At 37.3% G+C, this 27197-nt stretch overlaps 1 protein-coding gene across 2 annotated transcripts in view; it reads left to right on the plus strand.

Moving 5' to 3' along the window:
• Nucleotides 1-5332: 5332 nt before the first annotated feature.
• Nucleotides 5333-27197, plus strand: part of LOC144085010 (paired box protein Pax-2a) — a 40667-nt gene continuing 18802 nt past the window's right edge. Inside the window, exons 1-7 of one of the 2 annotated variants that reach the window (XM_077613942.1) lie at nucleotides 5333-5676; nucleotides 6621-6786; nucleotides 7088-7108; nucleotides 7338-7535; nucleotides 12249-12334; nucleotides 13710-13829; nucleotides 15875-15919. In XM_077613942.1, coding sequence (XP_077470068.1) covers nucleotides 5634-5676; nucleotides 6621-6786; nucleotides 7088-7108; nucleotides 7338-7535; nucleotides 12249-12334; nucleotides 13710-13829; nucleotides 15875-15919 — 679 coding nt within the window. In that variant the 5' untranslated portion in view covers nucleotides 5333-5633. The remainder of the gene's footprint in view (nucleotides 5677-6620; nucleotides 6787-7087; nucleotides 7109-7337; nucleotides 7536-12248; nucleotides 12335-13709; nucleotides 13830-15874; nucleotides 15920-27197) is intronic. The other variant, XM_077613943.1, reaches the window with a different exon arrangement.

The following is a 27197-nucleotide window of genomic DNA, read 5'->3' on the forward strand; positions in this document are numbered from 1 at the left end:
ATGTTTAATTTAGGAGAATCAAAGTTATATTTTCATCATGACTTGCTGAAATTTAAGTCTCTTTATTCCAGAACTGTTAACATTAGGAGATGTAACCGTTATGTTTATCTTGTAAAGGTTTTTTAACATCACTGACAAAATATATTGTTGACAAATATGGAGACTACATTTGCATTAATGTTGCACATAAGGCACATAAACTGCAGCAAATCCAAATTGTCGGCTCTTGAGGAAAAATGAAGAGTTGTTATCATATAAAACCTACTTCTCAAAATACAATCATGCCCATCATTTTCTAATTTTGCACCACAGACCCTTTCTTTTCCAGAGAAATGAAAATTCTCTCCATGGGATCCACTTGAATTGGTCCTATGAATACTAATGTTCACGTTCCATAAAGATTTGATGTCTGAAAAAAATGTATCTAAAAGTACTGTGCAATGGACTTTTTAAGTATAAGCAAGTGTATGAGTGTTTTAGGTATAAAGTTGGCCAGCGTATCCACTGCGGATGCTTGGTCCACTGGCGGTCTTATTATTGCAACTGCTGAACTTCAAGCATTATAAAGAATCTTTTAACACAAAATGTTTGTTAAATAGCCGATAGAGAAGCTATCATCTTTTAATGTTGTATTATACAGCCTTCGCACGCTCCGCCGTTCTTGTGGACATTGTAATATTGCATTTTTACTGGTTACTCATCTGTTAATGTTCCAGTTACTGAGGTTTATCTTCTGGCTGGCACTATTTTGCACCCCTCCCCAACACACACACACACACACACACACACACACACCGCTTACACTGTTAAACACACACACACACACACACAAAGTTTGAGCTCAGCATCTTTCAGGCACCTGAGCAAAAAGAGCATCCCACTTTTACAGCTAAGCCACATGTACGAGTACATAAATTAATGGTTGTTAATGTGATATTGTCATAAAGAACATTATTTACCGTGTAATTGTTGGTTTTATATCATAGTTGGCGTGTTAAGCACAAACACAAAACTAAAACACACAACTGTGAAAATTATAACTAGGATTATATGATTGTTTTGGGATTTTCAGGTGTGTTGTTTATAATCAAACCGGGCATTTTACCTTCTAAAATGAAAAGAAAATCCAGACACAAAGGCTGACTTGTTTCAAATGATTAGATTTTTTTTTAAATGTTGATTTATAATAAGATTTAAAGCTTCACCACCAAGTGCACAAGTAACAACAACAAAAAGACAGATAAATAATCAATAAATAATTAATAAGTAGTAGATAATAAATAGTAAATAAATGAGTAGTCAACATAATACAAAGTATTATTATTATAGATATAGACCCAACATAACATATTTAAAACACTTAGTTGTCGGTGATTGCTGGGAAAGAGAAAAAAAAAGCTCCACACAACCAGCGAGGAGAAGCATAAAACCCATGCCGTGGAGGGCGCACGGAGGCCGGGCAGATGTAGTGGACTGCGTCGGGTGAGACGCACCATTAGACAGGGAAGAACTGCAGCTCGCTGTGCCGCTCGATCAGGTAAGAAACGTCCCTTCTTTGGTCACACTCGTCCTGCCTGGGACACTTGTACATTTCCACTCAAATCTATTGATTCCATTTTTGTATGTTGACCTTTGCTTATAAATTAAAACCCTCCACGTGTTATATTTAAAATACAACTCCCATCATTTAGTGAAGTGATTGCAAGAAATGTTCTTTTACAATTTCATGCAAACAAAAAAAGTCAAATATTTGAATTGTTCTGCTCCAATTGGAAAAACATAGCTCATCATCCTCGTTTAGAAAAGATGGCAAAATCAATGCGTAATGATGTCATTAATTATGGCAAAATTAAAAGCAAGTGCAAAATCAATCTGCAACGCTGTCGAGGATGTGGACTCAAATTGATATCCATCTGCACGCCGAGAAGAGGCAATCTGTGCACGTGCAACCTACGGCTTGTGGCGCCATTTGACAGCACCTGAGATGATCAGGTTGTTTGCGATTGCAGCGTGACATCATGCGGACTCGCGATGAGTCGAAAATGAACACATTAAGCATGAAAAACAACATTTAATCTCCAGGATAAACTTTAAACTCTTTACCTTATTTTATTTTACACTAACGATCCTCTCCCAAATTGTATACATGACCTCAACTGATACCTGTCAATCGAAATTGAACATTATTGTTGCCTTAACTATTAATAACATTGTGAGATTTATGCAGGTGTACCTAATGCTTGGATCCGCATCCCATTGGGCATCTGGACAAAGTGTTGTCGTTCCAAAAAGATAAAAATTAAAAAGAAAACGGGGGAGAAAATCGATGAAGTGGAAATGTGCGTCACGGGTCACAGGCTTGTAAAAACGGACGATTTGTTTTCTGTCCTCCGCGGGATGGCGACATCTCAGTTGCCATCACAACAATCAATAGAAAAATACATTTTCTTCTCGGTTTTGGGGGATGAAATCTAAATTTAGATTGAAACGAATTAGATTTGTTGTTGATCCCCACGTTTGTTTTGGGTGTGGTTGGGTGTGAGTGGTGGCCTGGCACGGAGAAAAGTGAGGGACGGGGGCACATTCACATTGTGTGTGTGTGTGTGTGTGTGTGTGTGTGTGTGTGTGTGTGTGTGTGTGTGTGTGTGTTGAAGGGAGGGGGGGCAGCATCAGCTTTAGGGCAAAAGTGCACTGACGTGTGAAATTACAGCCCATGGTGCTACATATTGTACCAGAAGCTCCTAACACCCCCAACACTACACCCCCAAACCCCCAAAAACAAAAAAAAACAAAAAGACTTTATTACAGCTAAATAATAATCGTCATTATATCGTCAGAAAAGTATTTATTTCAGCTGAATAATACTCATCTTAAAATCATCAGAAAAGTAAAGGTACCATGATATTGAAGCTGGGGCATCATCCGTAATATTACAATCCAAATGAAGTCAATGAGTATTGAATAAGTGATTAAATGAACAATAAAATATGTCATTTTATTAGTCAAGTTCAACAGCAAGATTTATAACAGGAACTTTACCAGGAAAATACAAACATAATCTATTCAATAATAATAATAATGTTTAAATCGAACCTTCACTATTATTAGGAACGTATTTATGTATGAAATGAAGCCAGTATGTATCAAACAAATACAACTTGTGTTATTTCAGATAGAAAAGCAGAAGTTTTAATTTTAAAAGGACTGGGATAGAATTATTAGTAATATGATTACCATCATTTATAGTCATCATAAAAATGATCATGAAACTGCTTCATTACTGGTAAATGTAAAGGCAAAGGACATCTAATGTATTCAAGCGAAAATATTAAATATAATGGACAAGAGCAAAAACAAATAAACGATTTGAATTGTTTTGTTATTTTTCCTCAAACTAATACATTCTTAATACTATTATTAATAATCCTAGAAACATAAAATATAATATAAAGTAGACAAGGAACAGGGAAAAAGTGATGTGCAATCTAAATAGGCGAAAAATGATATTATGAATCGTTATTACTATTCAAATGTTTTTTTTATTGATTATTTCATCACTATTCAAGAAAAGTCACTCATTATTTCAATATTAATAAACGAATACATGTAATGTATTATTATTTGGAGTACCTTTTCAGTTTTACAATGACAATTAACATCTAAAATATCAGAAGCCATTTTATAACAATTTTATTTGGATGACTCGTGACGACACTGTGGATAAATACATAAACAAATAAATAAATAAAGAAATAAAATGAGTAATTTCAAGTTTAACAGAACTGCCTGAAACGGATGTCTAAAACTGATGACGTGAAGGAAGACTTGACTGTTAACTCTTTGTTTGACTGATGGATTGAGTCCTATTGGAAGAGATTAGGGGGCGAAGGACGGGGGGTCTGGGGGGCATCTCATTTCAACTACAGTAGGTTGACTCCCGAACTTTGACCTGGCCAAGCTGCAAGTGAATCGCATGAATTCATATTGTGTGTGCGTGCGGTGCAAAGCTGCTGTGTGAGCGCCATCTACAGATCACCTCCGTGTATAGTCGCTAGTGATGAAGATGATGATGAAGAGGCTGAAAGATCATTACTAAAGCATGTGTAAGAGAGGCCTGCTCAGTCTAAAATATGTCAGACTGATTTGTATGTTCAATTTATAATTGTGTGTGTGTGTGTGTGATTTTTTTTGCCAGTAATCAAATCCCCCTCCAAGACGCCCAACAACAAAAATATATTTTTAAAGTACTAATATATTTGTATGAAATTGCCAAGATGTGTTAAAAAAAAAGTCCACGCGAATCCCGTGCTTTTGAGTAAAATGTCTTATATTAAAAATTGTTATAGTTTAATTTCTGAAGTGCAGTTTTCTTTTCCAATCATTTTTTTCATACTTTAAAGCAGCCATGCCTTACGAGAAAACATCAAAATGACGTCATTCTCTGCAATTAAATCTATCTTTATGCATTTACAATACTTGTCGTTTCTAATAGGAAATTGGTTCCGCTGCTCCTTTATTTATAGTCAACTGCATGAGCACAAATGATGCACAATATAAGTACTATTTTATACATTTTATCATTTGTATAATATAATGTCACTGAAAAAAAGCAGAAATGTAATTGATGGTACCATTGATTTTTTTTTTAATTTTGCTGGATTATACGGTTGATGAATGGGGGAAATGACACTCTAAAATGACACACTCACTCAGTCATCTTTAATTCCGTTTAATATATATATATATATATATATATATATATATATATATATATATATATATATATATATATATATATATATATATATATATATATATATATATATATATATATATATATATATATATATATATATATATATATATTAAACGGGTTATAATCCCAATTTAATTTTAAGCAGTTTTAAAGTGCTGCAACAACAAAACCGGGGTTTTAATGCGGTTGCATCCTCACCCCACCACGTCACCTCGTGCACTTAAAAAAGTCTCATCCTATTCCTATAACTGTCGGATGCTCTCGTTTGAGCTGCATCTTTTTTTTTCTCTTTTTTTTGCGTGGGGGAATCACAAAGTGTTGGAATCTATTGCCTTTGTCTGACAAGTCATCCATCTCTATGTGGAGGGGATCTGTGGGATGGAGTAATAGGGGGAGGAGTAGGAGTGGAGGTGTGTACGTGTACGAATGTGTGTGTGTGTGCGTGTGTATGTGTGTGTGTGCGTGTGTGTGTGCGTGTGTGTGTAGTGTATAGTGTGTGGGGGGCACTTTTAGAAACAGACAGACAAGCGAGCCGGGTTTCATTCTCAAGCCAAAGCTCAGGCAGGCACAGTCCATTCCGGAGGAAAGGGGGACCCGCTCGTTGTCATCTCCGCCCCCCCTCGCCCTACCCACCCCCTTTAGATTGTGCGTGCGTGTCCACCGGGGGGACCCCACGCTCGGATGGAAAGTCTCCCCGTCCCGATGCGTCTTTTTCTGCTTCCACGGACGAATTTGAAGAGCTGAGAAGTTGGTCGGCAAGAGGACTCGGCATCGGACACGCGGAGTGTTTTGCTTTTTTTTCTCTCCTTTGACGCTGCTGCACCATCGAGGCGAGACGGCGACCTCAGTCGATTACCTTTCTTTGCTCTGCTATCCCATGGATATTCACTGCAAGGCAGACCCCTTCTCGGCCATGCACCGTGAGTCTTTTGAAAATATTGACAGATTATGAGTTCTTTTTTTTAAAGACGCCTATCACACATGATGGCCCAAATGAATGAGGATTTTATTGGATGTAAGAGTTTTCTTTAGGTTTTGCGTTGGTAATGAACGATCGCGTCCTTTTTTTGCTGGGTTGTGCAAGAATTGCCAAAAGAAAAAAGAAATTCCAATATGGGATGTCTTTTAAAAAAAAGAGTGAATTTTCTCCAACAAAAAAGATATTAAAACATGTCAATATTCGTTCTAAAATAGAAATAAGTTGGGTTCATGAGTTTCCATATAAGGGCATAATTTGTGAAAGATTGGGAAATGAAATTAAATCACTCGTTTTTATTTATTTTTCTATTTCATTAAATGATTAAACAATACCCAGAAATGTGTTTAAATATCATTCCATCTAATGACTCATTTTCCTCAAAAATTGAACAGAAAAATACAACTTTCCCTTCCAAAAAACATTTCCCCATTTTTAAGTTGTCTGTTCAAACGCTCAATTTGAATACAAAGCTTTTATGACCCTCTAAATTATGACTTTCATGGCAACCTGCGACCACCTTGTGTGTAAATCATACAAAATAATATATTTCCTGTGTTAAAAAAATAGAATTCCCCCATTAAAATGGCATATTTATTTCATGTCAAATTAAAAAGAAGAGCAGCCCCCAGCCTGCCTACGCGTAAATTATTCATCTTCGTTTGTAATATGAGTTATCAAAGGTCATTTTAATTATTTACCACAATTGTGCGGGGAATATTAAAGAGGTGGAAACGCAATACGCGCGACATGTGTTGCATTGAGGGTAATAGGAAAATAGAATGTTGTTTGACGCACGTCCACTTCAAAATACTGACTTAAAGTGACACTCGTCTGCAGGTATGTAATGTTATGTTCCCCCCGGTGCCGCTGTTGTATCCCACGCAGGGCATGGCGGCGTGAACCAGCTCGGCGGGGTGTTCGTCAACGGAAGACCCCTTCCGGACGTGGTCCGGCAGAGGATCGTGGAGCTGGCCCACCAAGGCGTTCGGCCGTGCGACATTTCCAGGCAGCTGCGGGTCAGTCACGGATGCGTCAGCAAAATCCTTGGCAGGTAAAAATGCAAAAAAAATAAAAGATAATAATAAATAATAATAATAATAATTAAATAAAATGAAGAAAAAAAAGTCAAAACATCAATCTTGCAGCTCCATTACAACCTCAGCCACAGAAGACAGCTTTTATTATTTATTTTTTTGGGCTTGCACACTGCTTTTTTTTTTAATTCATCAGTCCAAGGTTAGCGAAATTGGCAAATATTAAATAGCCCTCAAAAACAATTTTTTTGCGTTGCTTTTTTGTTCTAAACACACTGCAGAGCACAAGGTAATATTTTGAAATATATTTTTTCCCAGCTATCAGAAGGCATTTCAGAGGTATTTCAATGCACACACACTTGATGAATGTTTGTCAGAAACATTGCTTTCACATTTTCCTTTTTATTAATTTAAGAAATAATAATAATTATTATGACTATCAGTGGCATGTAATGCATGCGCACTCCAACTTGGCGACATTGAAATCCTCCAAAAATGTACTTGAGTGCAAATAGAAATAATCATGACGTGTGAGTGCTTGACGCAATTAAACGTGCATTGTGTGCAGGTACTACGAAACGGGGAGCATTAAACCAGGCGTGATTGGGGGGTCCAAACCGAAGGTGGCCACCCCGAAAGTGGTGGATAAGATCGCGGAGTACAAACGGCAGAACCCGACCATGTTCGCCTGGGAGATCCGGGATCGGCTATTGGCCGAGGGCGTATGTGACAACGACACGGTGCCCAGCGTCTCGTCCATTAACAGGTAAGCAACATTTCCGCTCCTAACTCATTCACTGCCATTGACGGCTACAGACGTTCTATCCATGTGGGCAGACGGGAGGGTCGTCCTTTCAGTTCAAATGGATTGGACGCCTGTCATTGCATGCATCAGGGAGTTCGTAGCTCGAGGCAGGCGAAAGAGGGGGAAAAAGTAGCATCTGTCTCAATAAAAATCGATCGATTGTCTGTAAGCAGGTTGCATGTGGGAAATAGACTTGAATATGCTTCAATAAGCGCACAGAAGCAGACACGTGGTTGAAATTGAGGCTGGCAATTGGGCAGTCATTTTATTATCATAATGTTCGAATAATTATGAATTATTAAAAAACATCATATTTTCTCTTAAAAATAATTTTAAATGGTTATATTGCCACCCAAAAAAATGAGTTTCCCATTATTCTCATCGTCATTTATGTTTTTTTTTTTTAAAGATGGACAGTAATTATAGTATTTCATCAAATAAATGTGTTATGCATTTATTAGACCTATTATTGTATTTTAAGTATAATATAAGTATAGTATTTAAGTATTTTAGTGAATAAAAACGTTTATTTGTCATCTTATAAAGAGCCCTTTTAAGTAGAATAAACTATTTTGCATGTTTCTTAGTCTTTTTCTTTTTATTATGTGTTATTTTAATGTAGGTAACTGTAATATAAGATTATGACACCCTAAAATTATTTTTATGCAGTTTTAAGATGTTTCTATTCGTATTAGGATCATATCATAATTGTTAATAGTACCGTAGTAATAGTATTTATGTTAATTTTTATTGAAAATATCTTCCTATTGTCTAAAATAGTTTATTTTCTTACCATTCATGGGTTTACGTTTGTATATTTGTCATAGAATTGAAATTAATTGCCTATACAATTACATATGATAATTAAAAAATCATTTCATTTGTAGTCAAAGTCTATTTCTACAGAAATGAGATCAAATTAGCAATACAATCAATTTATTAATTATCCTTTCAAAGTATTTTTTGCAGTCTAAAATAATGTCAATAACCTTACCCAACATATCCTTATTATTTTTCATCTTATTTTTATTTAACAACAAAACACAAATCCATACAACATATATTTAATGACTGTCATCGTTTGCTTGAAATAGTTTCTATTTCTACCATAAATGGGATCAAGAGAGTGATGACCATGTGTGTGTTGGTCGTGGTGGGGTGGGGGGGTCGCCCTTGGAGGAGAGTTGAACTTTGGTTAGGAGCCACTGTTCCAGAGAGCTGGTCATCGGCATTACATTTTAATGAGCTCAGGAGACTCTCATAACACATACGAATAGAAGTAGAAGAGGTTGGAGGTCCTCGTATGCGCAGACATACAAAAAAAGAAATATTTTGAAGCCTCGTGCTTGTCAAAAAATGCTTTTCGAAGTTCATATTCTGTGCAAATGTGGTGCTTCTTTGTCTTTAGTAATGCATGACAGGCCAAAACGTTGGCTCAGCTTTGCTGTGAGAGCGTGACCTGTTGCTGCCAAAATAGGCTTGACTTTTAAACACGCTGCTTATGAGTGTTAATAATTGACGTTGGTGCGCAAGATTTGTTTTTCTAACTTGCTGCACCTTTAATCGCTGTTGTTCTGGTAAGAGTGTGTGAAGAAGGCAGGAGCGAGTCGGTGGTCTTTGCGGTTGGTGGGGCTGACCTCTGCTCTCGCGACTAAAGAGGATGTCCCGGCTTTAAACGCATTTTTCTGGCATGAATTATTAAAGATGACAAGGAGGAAAGGTTGCATGGGATTTGCTCGCAAAGCCACGTGTTCCTCAAAAACGTCTTTCACTCCTATCGATCCCCATTTTAATGCTTCTTCCGGGGATTTTCCCTCCTTCCATGTCAGCCCCCAACACAAAAGTCGTTAATTTGCGCCTTGCAGAACTGCTTATTCAATAGCGACAACAGAGACTGGGAAACAAAGTCCTTGAATTTATGAGTCTCCCCCGAGCCACGCGGTCCGATAACTGTTGTGGTGAGATGTTAGAAATTCAAATAAAATATCGACTTCGGGGTCTTTTGTGGACACGCCAGATACATGAAAAGAGTGTTTCCTGCCCAGGGAAGTTAACCACTCACTGCCGAACACTTGCCCGTCGCACTCCTTGCTTCATCTGCGGCTGTAATTCGCTTTTGTCACACCTGTCGCGGCATTCCCAACGCCGACTGTTATTCAGTGATCTCATGCTCGTGTGTCAGTCAAAAGATTATCACGGTCACGGTGCCGTGTAATGCGATCGGCGTTGACAAAAGAGCTTCTGCAAATCCAGGAGTAAATGTGCATTGGCCTAAAAGAATTACAACAATCCTCATATTATCGGGGTGGCCAAAAAGGACGAAAAGAGAAAAATTGACAGAGAAATGCATTGATGTGAGAAATAATCCAATAAGGTCGTTGGGTGGAAAAAACTTGTTCCTCTAATGGTCATTCCGAACGGCGTGTGGCCGTCAGAATTGCTTTTCGTTCCATGACTGCAGTCCTCACAGTTTGAGAAGCTTGATGGCTGTTATGTTGCACTCGCCACAACAAGTTTCACAAAACAGCATCTGATAAAATACTCAGCTGACTGCCTATGACTACTGTTGCAACAAAAAATTGAATCTAGTGAGTAGGTTTTCGAGGGAAGGCAAAAACTGGGACTGCATTAGATCTCAACGTCAATGCCATTGTCAGGTTGTTCAAAGGTTTCAAGCGACAGATTGTGAGGCTCGACAATCTGAATTAAATTTAGAATTAAAATGCAACGGAGTCTCACTTTCTGGGCGGCTACCCACATACTTTCCAGCGATGCCTGTTTTTATGAGTGGGGATACTAACAGGCCTTCCACTTTGTGGTCTGTCAGAATTGATTTTGTTTAAAAGAAATTTTGAGTGAATTCTCAAACGAAAGGGGATTCAAGCTTCTTTTGAAGCAAATTCTGACACGATGCTGGGATTACTTGCACAAGTTTAAATAAATAGCTGCTTCAGGAGTTCCGTGTTTTCAACAGCAGCGAATTTTGCAGGCCTTTGTTTCGAGAAATTCGCCCTGGAGAGCATGGGATTTAAACTAGCACTGTCAGATGGCAATTTTTGAAAAACGTGAACGGTGTAAAAAGAAACGCAGAGTGGCCATATACTGATGACCCTACATTTACACAAAATACCTGAAACAAAAAAGAAAAAAAGCTGTGATTGGCTGGTAACCAATAGAGGGTGTCCCCCGTTTACTCCCCCCACAGTTGACTAGAAGAGGCTCCAGCAGCCCCGCGACTCTTTTGAGGATAAGCGAAATAGAAAATGAATATCTGAATGAAAAAGGAAAAACAATTATAAACAGGGTTTCTACAGGTACAAGGGTAAAATATAAGAGAGTTTCAAATCTCTTTAAAACCACTTGGAACAGAAATTAATGCAATTTCCTGGTCAGATTAGTAAGTAAACAAAATAATTCCAAATTTTATTATTACAGTCAGAATTTTGTGTAGTTTGACACAATTTAAAATGGAAGGAATTTAAAACCTTTAGAGCACATGTGTCAAAGTGGCGGCCTGGGGGCCAAATCTGGCCCGCCGCATTATTTTGTGTGGCCCGGGAAAGTAAATCATGCGTGCCGACTTTCTGTTTTAGGATCAAATTAAAATGAAGAGTATAGATGTATATTAAATTTCCAGATTTTCTCCCTTTTAAATCAATAATTGTATTTTTTCAATTATTTTTTTCTGTGTTTTTAGTTCAAAAATCATTTTGTAAAATCTAAAAATGTATTTAAAAAAAGCTAAAATAAACATTGTTCTAGATCTATAAAAAATCTGAATATTCAGGGCTTTTAATCCAGTTCTTTTAATCCATTTATTTTAAAAAATCTAAATATTATATCTAAAATGGTCCGGCCCACATGAAATCGAGTTGACGTTAACGCGGCCCGCGAACCAACCCGAGTCTGACACCCTTGCTTTAGGGCTAAAAATGCAATACCTTTCCGGACACTTTATAAAATTGCTAAATTTAAGACTTTTTAAAACCTGTCCGGAACCTTACAATTTAAAAGGTATTAGATGATTAATTTATTTTTATTAAAGCAGTGTAGATTTCAATATAGATTTCTTCTGCCGTTCAAGCCATTGTAGAGAGTACAACACACTGCACGTCAATTGTAAAATCCATTGAACTAAGTATCCACAAATGTTCCCCGTGCTGTGTTTTGGACACCACCGATATAGCGAGTAGATACAAGAGAAATGGAAGCGGGTAGGAGAAAGGAAAAGAGGCAGCCAGGGAGGGAGATTATTAGAGTTGGCCAGGTAGAGTCAGTGAAGCTGATCATTGAGGTGAATTGATGTGATTTCATGCTTTGTTTGCGAGATCATTCAGACCAAAGTGCAATGAAGACTTTCCCGCCACATCACATTGTCCTCGCATTGCTGTATTGAGAGGGACTTTATCATATTTCAAGTTCACAATCCAAATAGATTGAAAGCGCCTTCTCGGGTGGGCGTGGAGACCCCCAAACCTTGAGATTTCCTATTCAGGGCCCCGACGGGGAGGATACGAGCGAGGCCCTCGGATTGCGGGGTTGTGCGCTTTGGCATGCACGGGGCCTAAGTGGACATGATGAGCTGTTTGAAAACCTTCATGCTCTGGAGACACCATTGATTGATGATGTTTGTGTGTGTGTGTGTGTGTGTGTGTGTGTTGTTCACTTGACCAGGATTATCCGAACTAAAGTCCAGCAGCAGTTTCACCCTTCCCCCGACGGATCCGTCACGCCGCTCTCTACACCGGGACACACCATAGGTGAGAGTTCGTACCAAATGAACACTGACTGGCAAATTCTGGCTGTTTTGGGAAAGTACAACTCATTGGTTGCTATTGACGGTGATGGACATCCATTTCATTGAAACAGCTAAAGAGGGACTGGCAGTGAATGAATGTTTGCTACCAGACCACATCTGTTCACAAGGGTTTTAAAGTCAATTGTTTTCAGTGACAATAAAAAAAGGAAAATATGTTAGGGGGGAAATTAGGGCATGAGACCTTGTAAAAAGGGGGGCATTGGTTAGGAAAAAAAATCTAATTAATTTGAGGTATTACAATAATGTAATTGAGAGTTATTGCATTTTAATTACATGACAATATACATTTTTAATTAAAATATTCATTTTCAGTGACAAAAAAATATTGGAGATATAATCCAAGTATGGGAGCTTGGAAAAAGGCGGGCATCGATAAAAAAAAATCCAACTGTGAAATTTAAGGTATTGTAATAATTTAGTTGAGATTTATTACGCAACAATATACATTTTTTATTTATATTTGAAAGGAATCTAATAGATGTCGAGTGGCAATATAAATATAAGTCGTACATTTTGTTTGATTGCAATTAAAATCAAGCCACCCGATGGTGCAGTGGTTCTTTTGCTTGACTTTGGTGCGGGCAGTGTGGGTTTGATTCCTACTCGGTGGCAGTGTGATTGTGAGAGTCAGTGGTCATCTATCTCTCTGTGTGCCCTACAACTGACTGGCGACCAGTCTAGGGTGTAGTCTACCTTTTGCCCAAAGACAGCTGGGTTAGGCTGCAGCAATCCCCAGCATTTAAAATCAGTTGGAAAAAAAGTTGAAAATTACAGTAGTGACAACATTTAACTGTTAGAAAATAAGATAAAACAATAAAATACCTCAAATTAAAGGGCTATTTTAACCCCTATTACCTAAAAGTGCATTTAAATGGTCAAATATGTCCTTGCTGTAGTAAAATAACAATTTGAGCTCCTTAAAACTAAAGCACTTTTACTGAAAATGTCATATTTAGGCCAATGGCCTTTCATTTTTGGTTTAATGCAGATACATATTTTGACATACCTTGCAAAAAAATACTTAATTTCATTAACTTTTAAAATTAAATGAGCTTCTTTAATGTGTTAGAACACCAAATTGCAATGTGTCTTTTTTTAATTTTCTAAATCTTTTGTAATTAAAGTCCCACACCATAACTCACTGGCAATAGAAAATATTGCTTCTGACTTGACTTGTGCCACAACTTTCAAGTTTCATAAGTTTTTTTGGTAGAAAAACATGTTTGTTTTGTATCAGCCCTCCCATTCAAATTGGATTGGACAACTGTCTCTGTCAATGGCAGCCAAGGAGTTAATACACTGAATTTCCCCATCAGTACCCAGCACAGCGTCCCCACCTGTGACCAGCGCCTCCAACGACCCTGTGGGTTCCTACTCCATCAACGGCATTCTGGGAATCCCCCGCTCTAACGGCGAGAAGAGAAAGCGAGACGAAGGTGAGGAAAGGGGAAAAGGTCATGTTTCAGTGCCACTGACGGTGATAGACGTCCAAAATAATTCACTTGAACTGAAAGGCGCTGACAGGGAACGATAATTGCCATCTCGCAAATGGATTGGACGTATTTTACCGTCAATGGCTGTGAATGCAGTACAGAAGTACAGTTCAGTTGTATTTCACTTTGAAGTATACAAAGCATTTAATCTAGTAGAAATACTAGTTGTCACATATGTATTTAACCTTTTTAGACACAGTTATCTTTTTTAAATTTATTTTTATACGTTCAGACTCATTTAACTCAGTTTAAAAAATTGGACATCTTTCACCGTGTATGTCTCAGGCGATGAGTAAAATACTATGAAAATATATTTGTTTATGTATTTTTTAATTTGTTTATTTATTTGTTTATTCATGTATTTATTTATGTATTTATTTATTATATTCAGTTATACATTCATTCATCCCTTTATTTTTATTAATCATTTTATTAAGTTTAACTGAATTTATACTTATAATAACAAGTAAGAAGTAAGAGTAATATAAAACAAGTAATGACTAAATTAAAAAACAAAACAAAAAAAACATAACAGTAATAATAATTGCCATGACTAAAAAATAGTCACTTGCCCTATAAAAGTTGAAGGTTTTGGAAAAATAATGTCAACTTTTGAATAGCTGTCCACTGTAGTAACAACTGTAAAGGGTTAATTATGTTTTATGTGGAATGGATTTTAATTAAAACATTAGATAACTGATGCTAACACTGGCTAATAAATATACTCACATACCAGGCTGTCATAGTTAATTCCAATCATAAAAAGAAATGTGATATGTAGATTAAATAGCATAAAGTGATATTTGACATTAAAATGTTGTGTTTTGTCCTATTTTACACCAATTGTTAGCTTTTTTTTGTTCTAACCTACAAAACAAAAATAAAATCCTAAAACATAAATTACCACTACTTATACAAAAACTCTTCTTTGAGCCTCTTAATATTAAATTTTACAATTTCTTTAATCTTTGATGAGGGCGGAATGATTATATTTGTATTTAATCAAAGCAAGGAATTTGAAATCATCTGCTTAGACTTTGGAAAACAATGATAATCTAACTTCTCCACACATAGTTTGGTTCGATGCACATGTAAAATGTTAAACCAAAAGTAATTTAGCAGGAATTGCTAATAATATAATTTACGGCACATGTGTCAAAGTGGCGGCCCGTGGGCCAAATCTGGCCCGCCGCACCATTTTGTGTGGCCCGGGAAAGTAAATCATGAGCGCCAACTTTCTGTTTTAGGATCAAATTAAATGAAGAGTATAGATGTGTATTAAATTTCCTGATTTTCCCCCTTTTAAATCAATAATTGTAATTATTTAATCAATTTTTTTCTGTGTTTTTAGTTCAAAAATCATTTTGTAAAATCTAAAAATATATGAAAAAAAGCTCAAATAAACATTGTTTTAGATCTATAAAAAAACTGAATATTCAGGGTTTTTAATCCAGTTCTTTTAATCCATTTATAAATTTAAAAAATCTCAATATTATATCTAAAATGGTCCGGCCCACATGAAATCGAGTTGACGTTAACGCGGCCCGCAAACCAACCCGAGTCTGACACACCTGCGGTATACAGTGTTGAAAGTGATCAGTCGACTCATCAGAAAATAATCAGTGATTATTTGACAATCAAAATAATTGCTTGTATGCTGTGTTTTCTTTCTACTGCCACTATAATTATTTTAGATTTAAGCTGATTTGGGCATAATGACCACGCGCTGGCTTGGCAAAGAAAACGTGCCGCTACAGTCAAAGATTAAATGGAAAGCAAGCCAGTTTTTCTCACTGTGGACACACATTGCCCGAGGGCTAATAGATTATTGGCTGTGCAAACAATGGGCTTTTTAATGCCTGTGAATTAACATGTCTCTAGTGAGACCTGAACAGGTGTAGTGATAGAGTGTTAGTGTGTGTGTGTCAACATTTTGTGAGGAGGATTTTTTCAAGCTAACTCTTTTTTTTATGTTTCTGTTCCTACAGTTATCTGGACTGGCAACCATATGGACGGAAGAAAAATAGGACATTGTAAGTTGAATAAACATTTTTGTATATTGTGTTGCTGTGAAAGATAATCTTCCTGTGCAATTTTTTACTGATATTCACACAAAAGTGTCGATGAAGAGTTCCGTTTTCGCTCACTCAACAGATTTTTTTTGCATGTATACTTATGGGATTGTATGCGATAAAAGTTACAAGGTCACAATTGCTTAAAAGTCAGTGGTTAGCATTTTAATGCACAAATAGCATAATAATGAGGAAAAAAACTGTTTAATAATATAGTTAGTTGGTGTTTAATGATATACCGATATGGAGCAATACAATAATTGGTTAAGCAACGATCCAATCCAATTGATCAAAACACAAAACATAGATCAAAAGCTCCTAAACTTTCCTTTTTTCAAGAGAATGTTGTTACTTCAAGTGTCTTAGTTCTTCCAGCAGTCAATAGTGTGTCAAAAATATCAATATTCTTATTTTTGTGGCTTAGGTAAAATGTAACTGTTTGCATTAAATATCTTCGTAATATCATATACAATCGATTGAAACCCATTAGATGGAACTCAAATCGTGGTCAACTTTGTTACATCGGCAAATCTATAGTACTCTAAAGAATTCATATCATATCGTACAGTCATTTAATGATGGTTCGCACCCTGAATACTTTATTTAATAATTGTTATTATTTTTCAGTATTTTCTTTTACATATTCATTCAATCTATCAATATGCATTAAAATGCTAATACTTTTACTATTTTAATTTCAACTCTGTTAAGCCCTTTTGTATCTTTAGACTTTAATTTAATTTAATCGGGTTGCCGGCGAAAGTTCGCATGTTTTGCAATTGCCGGGTCAAAGGGGGATAGATTTGAACCAGCATATATGTGGATGAAATAAGTTTGACAATATACCCCCATTGCTCTTCACCCAGCAAACATGGTGACATTTAAAGGAATTTGCAATTCTGCAGAGCGGAAGCTATTAATTCACCAATTAACACCCTCCCTTTCTTTCCCTCTATCGTGGTTGTGCAAGCTATCGAAAAGACAAAAGAAATAGCCTTAAGGGGAGTGGAGAGGAGGGCGGGGGGAGTCTCAACCCTATCTGCGGAGAGATTGCTTTGCATGTCTGCGAGCAGCGATAGCAATTACGACAACACTGGGAAGAAGGTGTCCTTTAGCCCCCGCCGTCGCCGCCACTCCAAATCTATCCATAGCCAGATTTATTTGTGTATCTCATTACAGGAAATGGAATGTTGCCCCTTGCCAAATGCATTAAAAGCAAAGTAGGGAAATTAGCCCGTTGTACTCGCGCTCTCACTCTCAGTCATTTAAAGCTGCCTTGGGAGGGAATGCCAAGAGGATTAGATGACAACCGCTGTGCCATTGTCACACGTGGACTGTAGTAGTACGCTTCAGAAAACAATCAATATACAACGATTTTTAGATAGTGAACTACATTCTGTCAGATTGCCATAAAATAATCTATGACTGGTAGTATGTAATTCACTGCACAAGTACAGTTCAGTTGTATGTATTTAACTTTGAGGTGTAATACATTTATTGAAGTATAGTTTGGATTCAACTTTTGTCAACAGTTCTTTCTGTGGAATCCATTTTCTATGAGGTATTTTGGCTGCCGGGATGGCAATAGGCATGCGAGGTTGGCAATGAATATCAAATGGCTGATAATGTCAAAAATATTGATGAAATAAGGCAAGCATACATAAATAATAACATTAATAATTTTAACATAAAAACTTGAACTGAAAGTGAATGCTTATAGTTTCGGATTCAATGAAGCTTTGGATAAACATAGATAACTTTTATTCATTCATTTTCTGAACCGCTTATCCTCAGAAGGGTACTCAGACGTTTCGTCGAAAGACGTTTGGTCCCCGGACGTTTGGTCCCCGGACGTTTGGTCCCCGGACGTTTGGTCGACCGGACGTTTGGTCGACCCGACGTTTGGTAGAACGGACGTTTGGTAGAACGGATGTTTGGTCGCCGGGTTGAAACCAGCCCTCAAAATTATAATCATGAGAGAGAGAGAGTGAGTTTAATATCTAAATATCTAATGTCAAAATATCAACAGTAAACTCTGTCATAATTTGACAGCGAGTGAACCCGGCGACCAAACGTCCGTTCTACCAAACGTCCGGTCGACCAAACGTCCGGTCGACCAAACTTCCGGGGACCAAACGTCTTTCGACCAAACGTCCGGTCACGCCTCAGAAGGGTCACATAATTGACTCCACAACCTAGTTTTTAAAAAAAAAAATATTTTAATACTGCTTCCTTTGACATGATAATTGGTAAATAAATTAAACTATAGTGTTTAGGGGTCGGGAAGAAAAGACTGATTCCAAATGCACAAATCATTCATTTATTCTCGACTCCCTAAACATTCCACAGGGCAACATGAGATGTACAACCCACTGTGTTCTCTTGTCTTGTGGTTGTTCCAAAATCCCATTTCAAAAAACTAAGTTGAGCTCTAATTAAATCGGGGGCCACTTTCATTTAGATTTACCTTCAACCCATACTCAGGCCAGGGCGGGTTGATGTGACCTCAGGTTTGGCTCAGCATCTCCGGAATGGAGTCCAGTGGAGCTCTCAGGCGGACAGGCGAGTAAGGGGAGCTACGGCGATAAATCACAACGAGAACAAAGGTCATAACTTGTGATTGTAGCACGACTGCACAGGAAGCTGATGAGAAAATGAAAATACAGCCAAGTGGTGTTGTTAAGTTGCGAGATAAAAGAACTAGACTGTATGCAAGACCGATGATGTGGTTCCTGTTTTGATTTGTCCTCATGCGATATTGGGCCTTGTCGGATGATTGGACGGCACGTGTAAGCTTTTTACACACACGTCGGTAGGGTTGAAATCAGTTAGCCTGTGGCTTTTAACCTGAGCTTCCACTGGTTGGTCGGTCAAGCCAGTCCTTGACAATGAGTCAATAGATTCAGAGAATAAATGCACGCATGGTAAAAGAGAAATAAATAGTGCCACTGGTGCTACGATTGGAGGATGGGTGGATAAAGGCCCAGATGCGCGAGAGTGCTCTTGTGATTTTGTAAAAAAAATAAAAATAAAGAAAAGAGAGAATTTTAGTTTGATGGTGTTTCGTGTCAATTGGCTATTTACATTGTTGTGGCTGTTCTTCTTGTGGCCACTAACTAAGTCCTACTCCTCTGTTGTTTGTGAACCGGTTGTCTTGAAACTTGACAGGTGTTTAGCCTGGGCCAGTATTTATTCATCCCCAGACCCAGTTTTTTTGTTTCTTTAATCTGTTTTCAGTGCTGATTAATTAATTGCGGAATTACAGGTAGGAGTTAGCCAGAAGTGGTCAACCTTTTGTAGGTTATGTATTTGCAAAGAGACGGCACGAATGCAGACTAAATAGACTATCGCGCCTATGTTGCCAATCGGTTACAAATTAGCCAATAGAGGATATGCGCACACAGGGATTAGTTTAGAATATGCTATTCTATTCATCCTTGTTTCTCTTCAATATTTTCACATTGCAATTTTTTATGTTTTTCAATTGAACTAGATTTTTTAAAATTGTAATTTAAAACTAAGACTTCAGTGCGGGAAGGCGCGGGCTCGATTCCCGCTGGTTTTGGTATGATTGTGAGCGTGGATGGTCGTTTGTGTCGGCTGACTGGTGACCAGTCTAGGGTGTACTAGTCTGCCTCTCGCCTGAAGTCAGGTGGAATAAGCTCCGGCAAACCCCCACAATCCTTACGAGGATATGCGGTACGGAAGATGAATGAATGAATGAATGAATGAAAAAATAATTCATTATTGGCAGAATACACCAAGTCTTTTAATGCTCTTATGGTATTGTCTTAATTGCTTTGGGAGTTAAATACCAATACGCATGTCTAATTTTTGTTAGGCCGTGAATGGTGTATTTGATTGCATATTGGCTTTAAATGAACTGCCTTTTGGTAGCAAAAGAATGACCGGTGCATTTGTATCTTCTTACACAGTATGTTTTAGATTATGTACGATATTTTTCTTCAATTTACTGCAACAAGGCCTGTAAAATGGCATAAAAATGAAAAACATTGGACTCTTTTAAGGGACTGTTCACTGTCTACCAAAGTGAAGTCAGACTGCATTTCCAACTGTGAAATCACTTATCTCATGGCTGATTATTGAAATTGATCAGAAAATTTACTTGATCATGCTAGGTCTAAGGTGCACACATCATAACATAGTGGCAATATGTGACCAAATTTGGAAGGAATATGGTCTCTTTTCTTCCCACATCATCTCCTCAATATTGTCTTATTTCCTCTTCTTGAGTGTGTTCACCGTGTGCATTTAGTAACACGTCTTGTTGACACAGTTGTAAACAATGCCATCCTTTACGATACAAACACAAAAAAATATATACATATATATGTATATCTTCATATAAGGGAGGCGATTCGCTAGATGGAGAAGGAATCATGTCAGGGAAAAGTCAATTATGGGCAGCGACGCTGAGAATTAATGGAGCGATGCATTACTCAGCTTGAGGAAGGAGAAAAAGGCAAGGGGAATAATTATGTTTCCACAAAAAAAACGCTAAAATGCTAAACGGCGGGCCGGTTCAGAAGAGCCGAGCAAATGAGAAGTTGTATAAAAGCAAGACGGGGCGAGCTATATAAATGTCAGGGTGGAAAATGTGAGTTTCTGCTTCCGAGTCTCTCGTAGCTAAAGATGAATGTCTTAGGAATTTGACACAGAATTTAGAAGGGCATTGTTAACAACCCTGTCTAACATTGAAAATGATGGAAAATCTGTTGGTTTTGTGGAATCTGTGAAAATAAAACCAAAAAAATAACAACAATAAAACATGTTAGTTCTAAGAGAGAAAAACAACAAGAGAGAGAGAGAGAGATTTAAGTATGTATACATGTAATCTATATACATCCGTTCCTAATTTGCAATTGGCTTACTTGCCTTAAGGGAACACAAAAACACAAAAGATTTTTTTTATTGAAATCACAAATAAAACCCATAATCTGATATTCTTACAAGTCTACTTCACACATGACCTTATATGAGAGCATATAATGACAACAGAGGTACATTAACCTTACACTAACCTTTAAATTAAGGTTTTGGGCCTGAATGAGAACAATGCGGAAGGGAGATAGCAAAACTAGGAGACATTTTTGAAAAATAGCAAAAATTCTCAGTATTTTACACATTTATTATAGTACTGATTTTCTAAACTCTCCCAGTCCAAATGCACTAGAAGATCATCTTAGTCAATGGCAGCATATGTTTAATACGTACAGCTGAAATTAAATAAAAGAAAAGAGAGAGGCGCTTGAGCACTTGACATGAGTGTAAACATCACACAGCATCTTGACATTCAGTAAACTGGCTGATGGTGCTAAATCGAATTAATAAAGCTCTTAAACACGATGCAACATAACAGGATCTTTACAGCCCGTTATCTCTCTTTCTCTCCCTCTCTCTATTCCATCTCGCCCTCCCCCACTGCTCTCATTTCCGCATCAGAGCTTTCATAAATATAGCGAGCTTACAGGGAAGCAGTGTTCACCCTCTGGGTATACCACTTTGTTTGTGCTCCCCTCCTATTTCTTCTCTAAATGCATTCAGGAAAAAAATATATCAACAAATGATCCACAATTTGTGATGATGCCAGCTATCAGCAGAGAGCTGTGATGTAGGAAAGCTGATGATTTACAGTGGAGGAATTCATTTGCTTTTCAAACAAGCTCCCTCCTAGATCTTTCTTGGTTATCTTATCTGAGAAACGTGGAGATGAAAGAAGGACGTACGAGCGCCACTGTGCCACAGCGGGACGTTTACATCAGTGCAAAACCGAGCACCAATTGATTTTGTTGTAGTTGTGTAGCCAGAGATTGACGATGGGTGCAAATTTCTGTGGGGAAAGAATATTTTTTAAATGTGTTCACTGCATATTGGTGGTGTATCAATCTGAGTATCAAACGTTCAATCAAATAGCAAATTAAAAATGAAATGATCCATAAATGTGGGATTCTAGCATGTTTTGTTTCTCGTAATGAAATAAACCAAAATTATTTACATTTTCAGTTTTGACACTGATGCTTATATTGAAAAAAATGAAGTCTTAAAGCACATGTGTCAAAGTGGCGGCCCGGGGGCCAAATCTGGCCCGCCGCATCATTTTGTGTGGCCCGGGAAAGTAAATCATGAGTGTCAACTTTCTGTTTTAGGATCAAATTAAAATGAAGAGTATAGATGTATATTAAATTTCCTTATTTTCCCCCTTTTAAATCAATAATTGTAATTTTTTAATCATTTTTTTTCTGTGTTTTTAGTTAAAAAATCATTTTGTAAAATCTAAAAATATATTTAAAAAAAGCTCAAATAAACATTGTTTTAGATCTATAAAAACTGAATATTCAGGGCTTTTAATCCAGTTCTTTTAATCCATTTATTAAAAAAAATCTAAATATTATATCTAAAATGGTCCGGCCCACGTAAAATCAAGTTGACGTTAAAGCGGGCCGCGAACCAACCCGAGTCTGACACCCTTGTCTTAAAGTAAAGGATCAGAGTGTGAATTTAACACCAAACTCAGAGTTTTGACATCAGGGACTTGTCGTTAGTGTGAATGGATTATTCGGTTTGTACTCGTGAACTATTTTAAGCAGTTTAATGTATCAGATGTGGGATTCGTTTGACTTCTGTTTGTAGACAATTGCAGAAAAGGGATGGCAATATAGTGACATGTTTTCAAGCTCAGAATATATCACACCTTTAAAGTTGTAATAGTTTTCACATCTTTCTCCAATTGCACTCAGAACTGTGCATCACAGATTAAACTGGCATTTATTTTCTACATTGATACGTTGACATCAAATTATTTTTACAACTTGTTGGCCAAATCAAAATGTATGATCTGAGCATGTCAAATTAAAATCTTCAAATTTCAAATTTCATCTGAAATTCAAAGCATTTTTGCGTGATTTTAACGCCATTTTGTAAGACAAAAAATGCTAGCAGCTCACATTAGTGGATTATTTCATTTTTTTCTATTTAAATTTTAAAATGGATAGAACAAATGATAGCCTATACCAATTTTAACACATCTCCAAGGCCAGGACACGTTTGATGGAGGGTGTTGGAAACAAAAACATCCATCTGTGATCAAAGAGGGTCAGTTAACCCATGTTTCTTTTGGGCCGGCATGTAAAAGTGGCTGTTTTGATATGTCTTGTTTTTATCTAAGCTTATCTGTTGGCACACCAGTGTTAAGGTTGAAAAACAGTCGGCTGGGAGTGATAGTAGGGATACCTGCTGAGGCGTCCAGAAGGATTGCAAAAAATAAGAAAAAAAAAAAAAAAACAGAAAATGAAACAGCCAATGAGACAGACACACACACCACACCACACACACACACACACACACACACACACACACACACACACACACACATTCACTGACAGTTGGGCTTCACACTCCAGTTGACACGCTGACTGTCAAAAGGATGAATCTGATTTATCGCAACCATTTTATGTGATATATGTCAAACATCGGGCTCTAATGGGAAATTCTGAAAATGCATGATTTACTATTAATTCCATTGAAAGGTTGAGTCTGTCATTTTCTACTTTTTTGGTCATGGTACAAATTTGCAATGGATGCGATGCGTACCGTAATTGGCAAAAATAAGGAAAATAGAAAAACTGACAGATGTGTGCGATATAAGTGCTGAATATTTCAAAACTGGACGAGCAGATTGGAACAAAATCATAAATAATTGAGATTGACAATAATGACAGCAAACAAATCGACAACATACATTTGATTTAATTTTAATTCGCTTTAGACCTGCCATCATTAATCAACAATTAAGTGGTTACCAAATGAATGAATTCATAATCATTTCAAGTTATTGTTGTATAAAAATGATCCAAATCCTTTAGTCTGAGATTCTTAACAGTAAATATTTTCAGATTTTGCTCGTCCTTAATGGAAGCAGAGTGATTACTCTAACTCAAGGGTGTCAGACTCGGGTTGGTTCGCGGGCCACTTTAACGTCAACTTGATTTCACGTGGGCCGGACCATTTTAGATATAATATTTAGATTGCTTTTTTTATAAATGGATTAAAAGAACTGGATTAAAATCCTCGAATATTCCGTTTTTATAGATCTAACACAATGTTTATTTTAGATATTTTATATATATATTTTTAGATTTTACAAAATGAATTTTGAACTAAAAACACAGAAAAAATGATTAAAAAATTACAATTATTGATTTAAAAGGGGGAAAATCAGGAAATTTAATATACATCTATACTCTTCATTTTAATTTGATCCTAAAACACAAAGTCGGCACTCATCATTTACTTTCCCGGGCCACACAAAATGATGCGGCGGGCCAGATTTGGCCCCCGGGCTGCCACTTTGACACATGTGCTCTAACTGGTCAGAATCTGCCTTTGCTTTGGAAAACAAACGATAGGGCTAAATACTTCCAGAAGGTCCAACAATTATCATTTCTTTTTGATATTACTGTGCATTGACAGCTAAAAATGCAAAGCCAAGAGTAATAAACTAGAAAATAAAGTGATTTAAATATGAAGCAATTAGTCGACTCATCGCAAGAATCATTCGTGATTAGTCAAAAAGGGAAAACAGTTGAAAAAGGGTTTGTTTTGTTGTTTGCTTCCGTTTCACAAAAGCTCGAAAAATTTATGTACCGCATTTTCACGACTATAAGGCGTACCGCATTATAAGGCGCACCCTCAACGAATGACACATCTTAATTTTTTTTCCATATATTAAGCATACTGGATTATAAGGCGCCCTGTCTATTTTGGAGAAAGTTTAAGACTTTTAAGTGCGCCTTATAGTCATGAAAATACGGTATACAATATCACAAACAATGTAGAGTACACTAATAAAAATGTTCCCCCACGTGTACCACCAAAAAAGGCACTACGGTGTATTTCACCCTTAAAACACAGCCATGGCACCCTCTATTCCATCTGCACATCCACCAATCCTCAAAACCAATTGCCGTTCTCTATTTCATTCTATTTCTCGGTGTGGGTCAGGTTCATCCTCTGGCCTCAGCCATTGAAAAAAAGGTCAAGCAGCCGAGCAGAATGGCAATAACGCCCCTGAAATGGTACCATCAGTGGAACATGATTGATCAATTGAATTCCATAGCAGAGAAAAATGTGGGATTAAGTAGAGTATTATACGCACAATGAGTTGAGGCATGGTGTTCATTCCAAGTTCATTTCGCCTCCCTCCTCTGCCGGTGGAACGGGCAATCAATAGTGGACTTGCATATCATATATCAGCGGCGGCTTGCCCAGGAGAGAACATAATCTGCTGCAAATTTAGAATGACAGAGTTGTACGGGAGCTAAAGCCCTCATCCGCTATTGCTTGGCAGAGGAAAAAGTGCTGTTAGACTGGAGCTCCCTGGAATACTCGAGAAAGGTTTAACCGGAGCATTTTGTTGTTGTTGTTTGGTTCGTTCCGGGTTGGATGAATATGATGTGGGTGATGGTAGATTGGGTCCAAAACACAGCCTAATTTGTTTATATAGAGGTGATGATGTGAGGAAATACATATGTTTGCCCTCGTCATCTCTTTCACACCTTGCACTGGAGGACAGGCAATATGCGTTAGGTGTGGTTGGAAGCCGCAGGAAAAAAAGGGAAGGGTGATACATGTGGGAGGAAATAGAAGCCTAAAATAATGGCTATCCATTTGCCTGTGGTAGAATGAGGGGCTGCCGAGGTAAATCGCTGTATTCGCTTTCTTATGAAAAGTCAGCAGGGTCATCATTCACGATTACACCTCATATATACAAAAAAAATACTCTCATATAAAACACCACCAACGAAACTGATTCTACTGAGACATTCTCATCCACGAATGACACAACCACTCACACTACCTAAAACACACACACACTTCTGAAACAACCTCAAACACTATTCTTATTATTGCTCAAATGAAATACAAAAACACACCCACACATACTCTCTCTCTTTCTCTCACTCAGACTCAAATGTTCTCAGGAAAACTACAGTATTTTTTTCACTCACAAATACTACAGAAACTACGTAAAAGGACTTGAATAACTTCAAATGCTACAAATTTTTCCCCCTCAAGTGCATTCCTGGATGCTCTCAGACTATTGAACAGTTACTGAAATGCTCATGCAAACATTACAGAGGTTTTTTCACTATCAATATGAAAAGCTCTAAAACAAAATAAATAATTTTACACCCACACACACTAGCTAGTCTCACAGTTAACACAAATACCTTCACACACTACTGGAACATTCTCACACAAGCAAAAGATTTTGCTTCACTCAGAAATTTATACACTACTTTTGAAAAACTGTACAAAAATTGTTTTGCTCAAATTTTATCCGGAAATAGTATCCAACAAAGACACAAGACAAATTGCTTGCTGACGATGATTCAAATGTCAAATTTCAATGTTTTACTCAATCACACTTAACTTGATTTTTTTTACCTATATGGGCTAATAATAGCCTCACAACTGAAAGACTCTCAATTGTTAACGAGTGAAACCAGTTTCACTATTCCACTTAAATGCTCTCACACACGACTAAATACTATTCAAATGTTCTTACACTATTGAAGCTTTCCCACTCCTTATACGAAATACTCACATTAACTGCATTTTTTTTTTCGACCATAAAGAAACTACTGAAATAAGTGAAATGTTCTCTCAGCCACACCAAAAACACTCAAAACACATACTACTAAAAGGCATATTTCAGTATACTATGTGAGCATATTTTGTGAGAGGATTTCACTTGCTTGTGTGAGGTAATCCTGAATTATGATCCTGACGGCTGCTCATCCCATTACCCGAAACACTTTCCCTTTCAAGTATATATTTGAACTGAAGGTAATCCATCACTTATCATCGAACTATCACATGATGAGCGTGTTGATGGCGGCTGCTGAGGAGAGGTGGAGGACACCAGAGCAGAGTCGATGTAGATCCAAAAAAAAAGCAGACATGTAGGTTGTTCCCTCATGCAATTTACTACCTCTGCTCATCTTGCCATCACTCTTACTCACATTTTGCTCTAAAACGTGTTTGCCTGGTGCTTATCTCACAAAGCCTCTTGGGATTCGGTAGGGCCAAAGCTTCTGGAAAAATAGGATATCCGAGTGAATGGGGGTTCAGTGCCTTGTTGCTAAAGTGGTACTACTTTTGTCCCCGTGGCTTTTGGGAAAATACATGAAAGAAGCTAAAGTATCAGTAGCATGGT

The sequence above is a fragment of the Stigmatopora argus genome, chromosome 11 (assembly GCF_051989625.1).
Source record: "Stigmatopora argus isolate UIUO_Sarg chromosome 11, RoL_Sarg_1.0, whole genome shotgun sequence".
In the NCBI taxonomy this organism is placed as follows: Eukaryota; Metazoa; Chordata; class Actinopteri; order Syngnathiformes; family Syngnathidae; genus Stigmatopora; species Stigmatopora argus.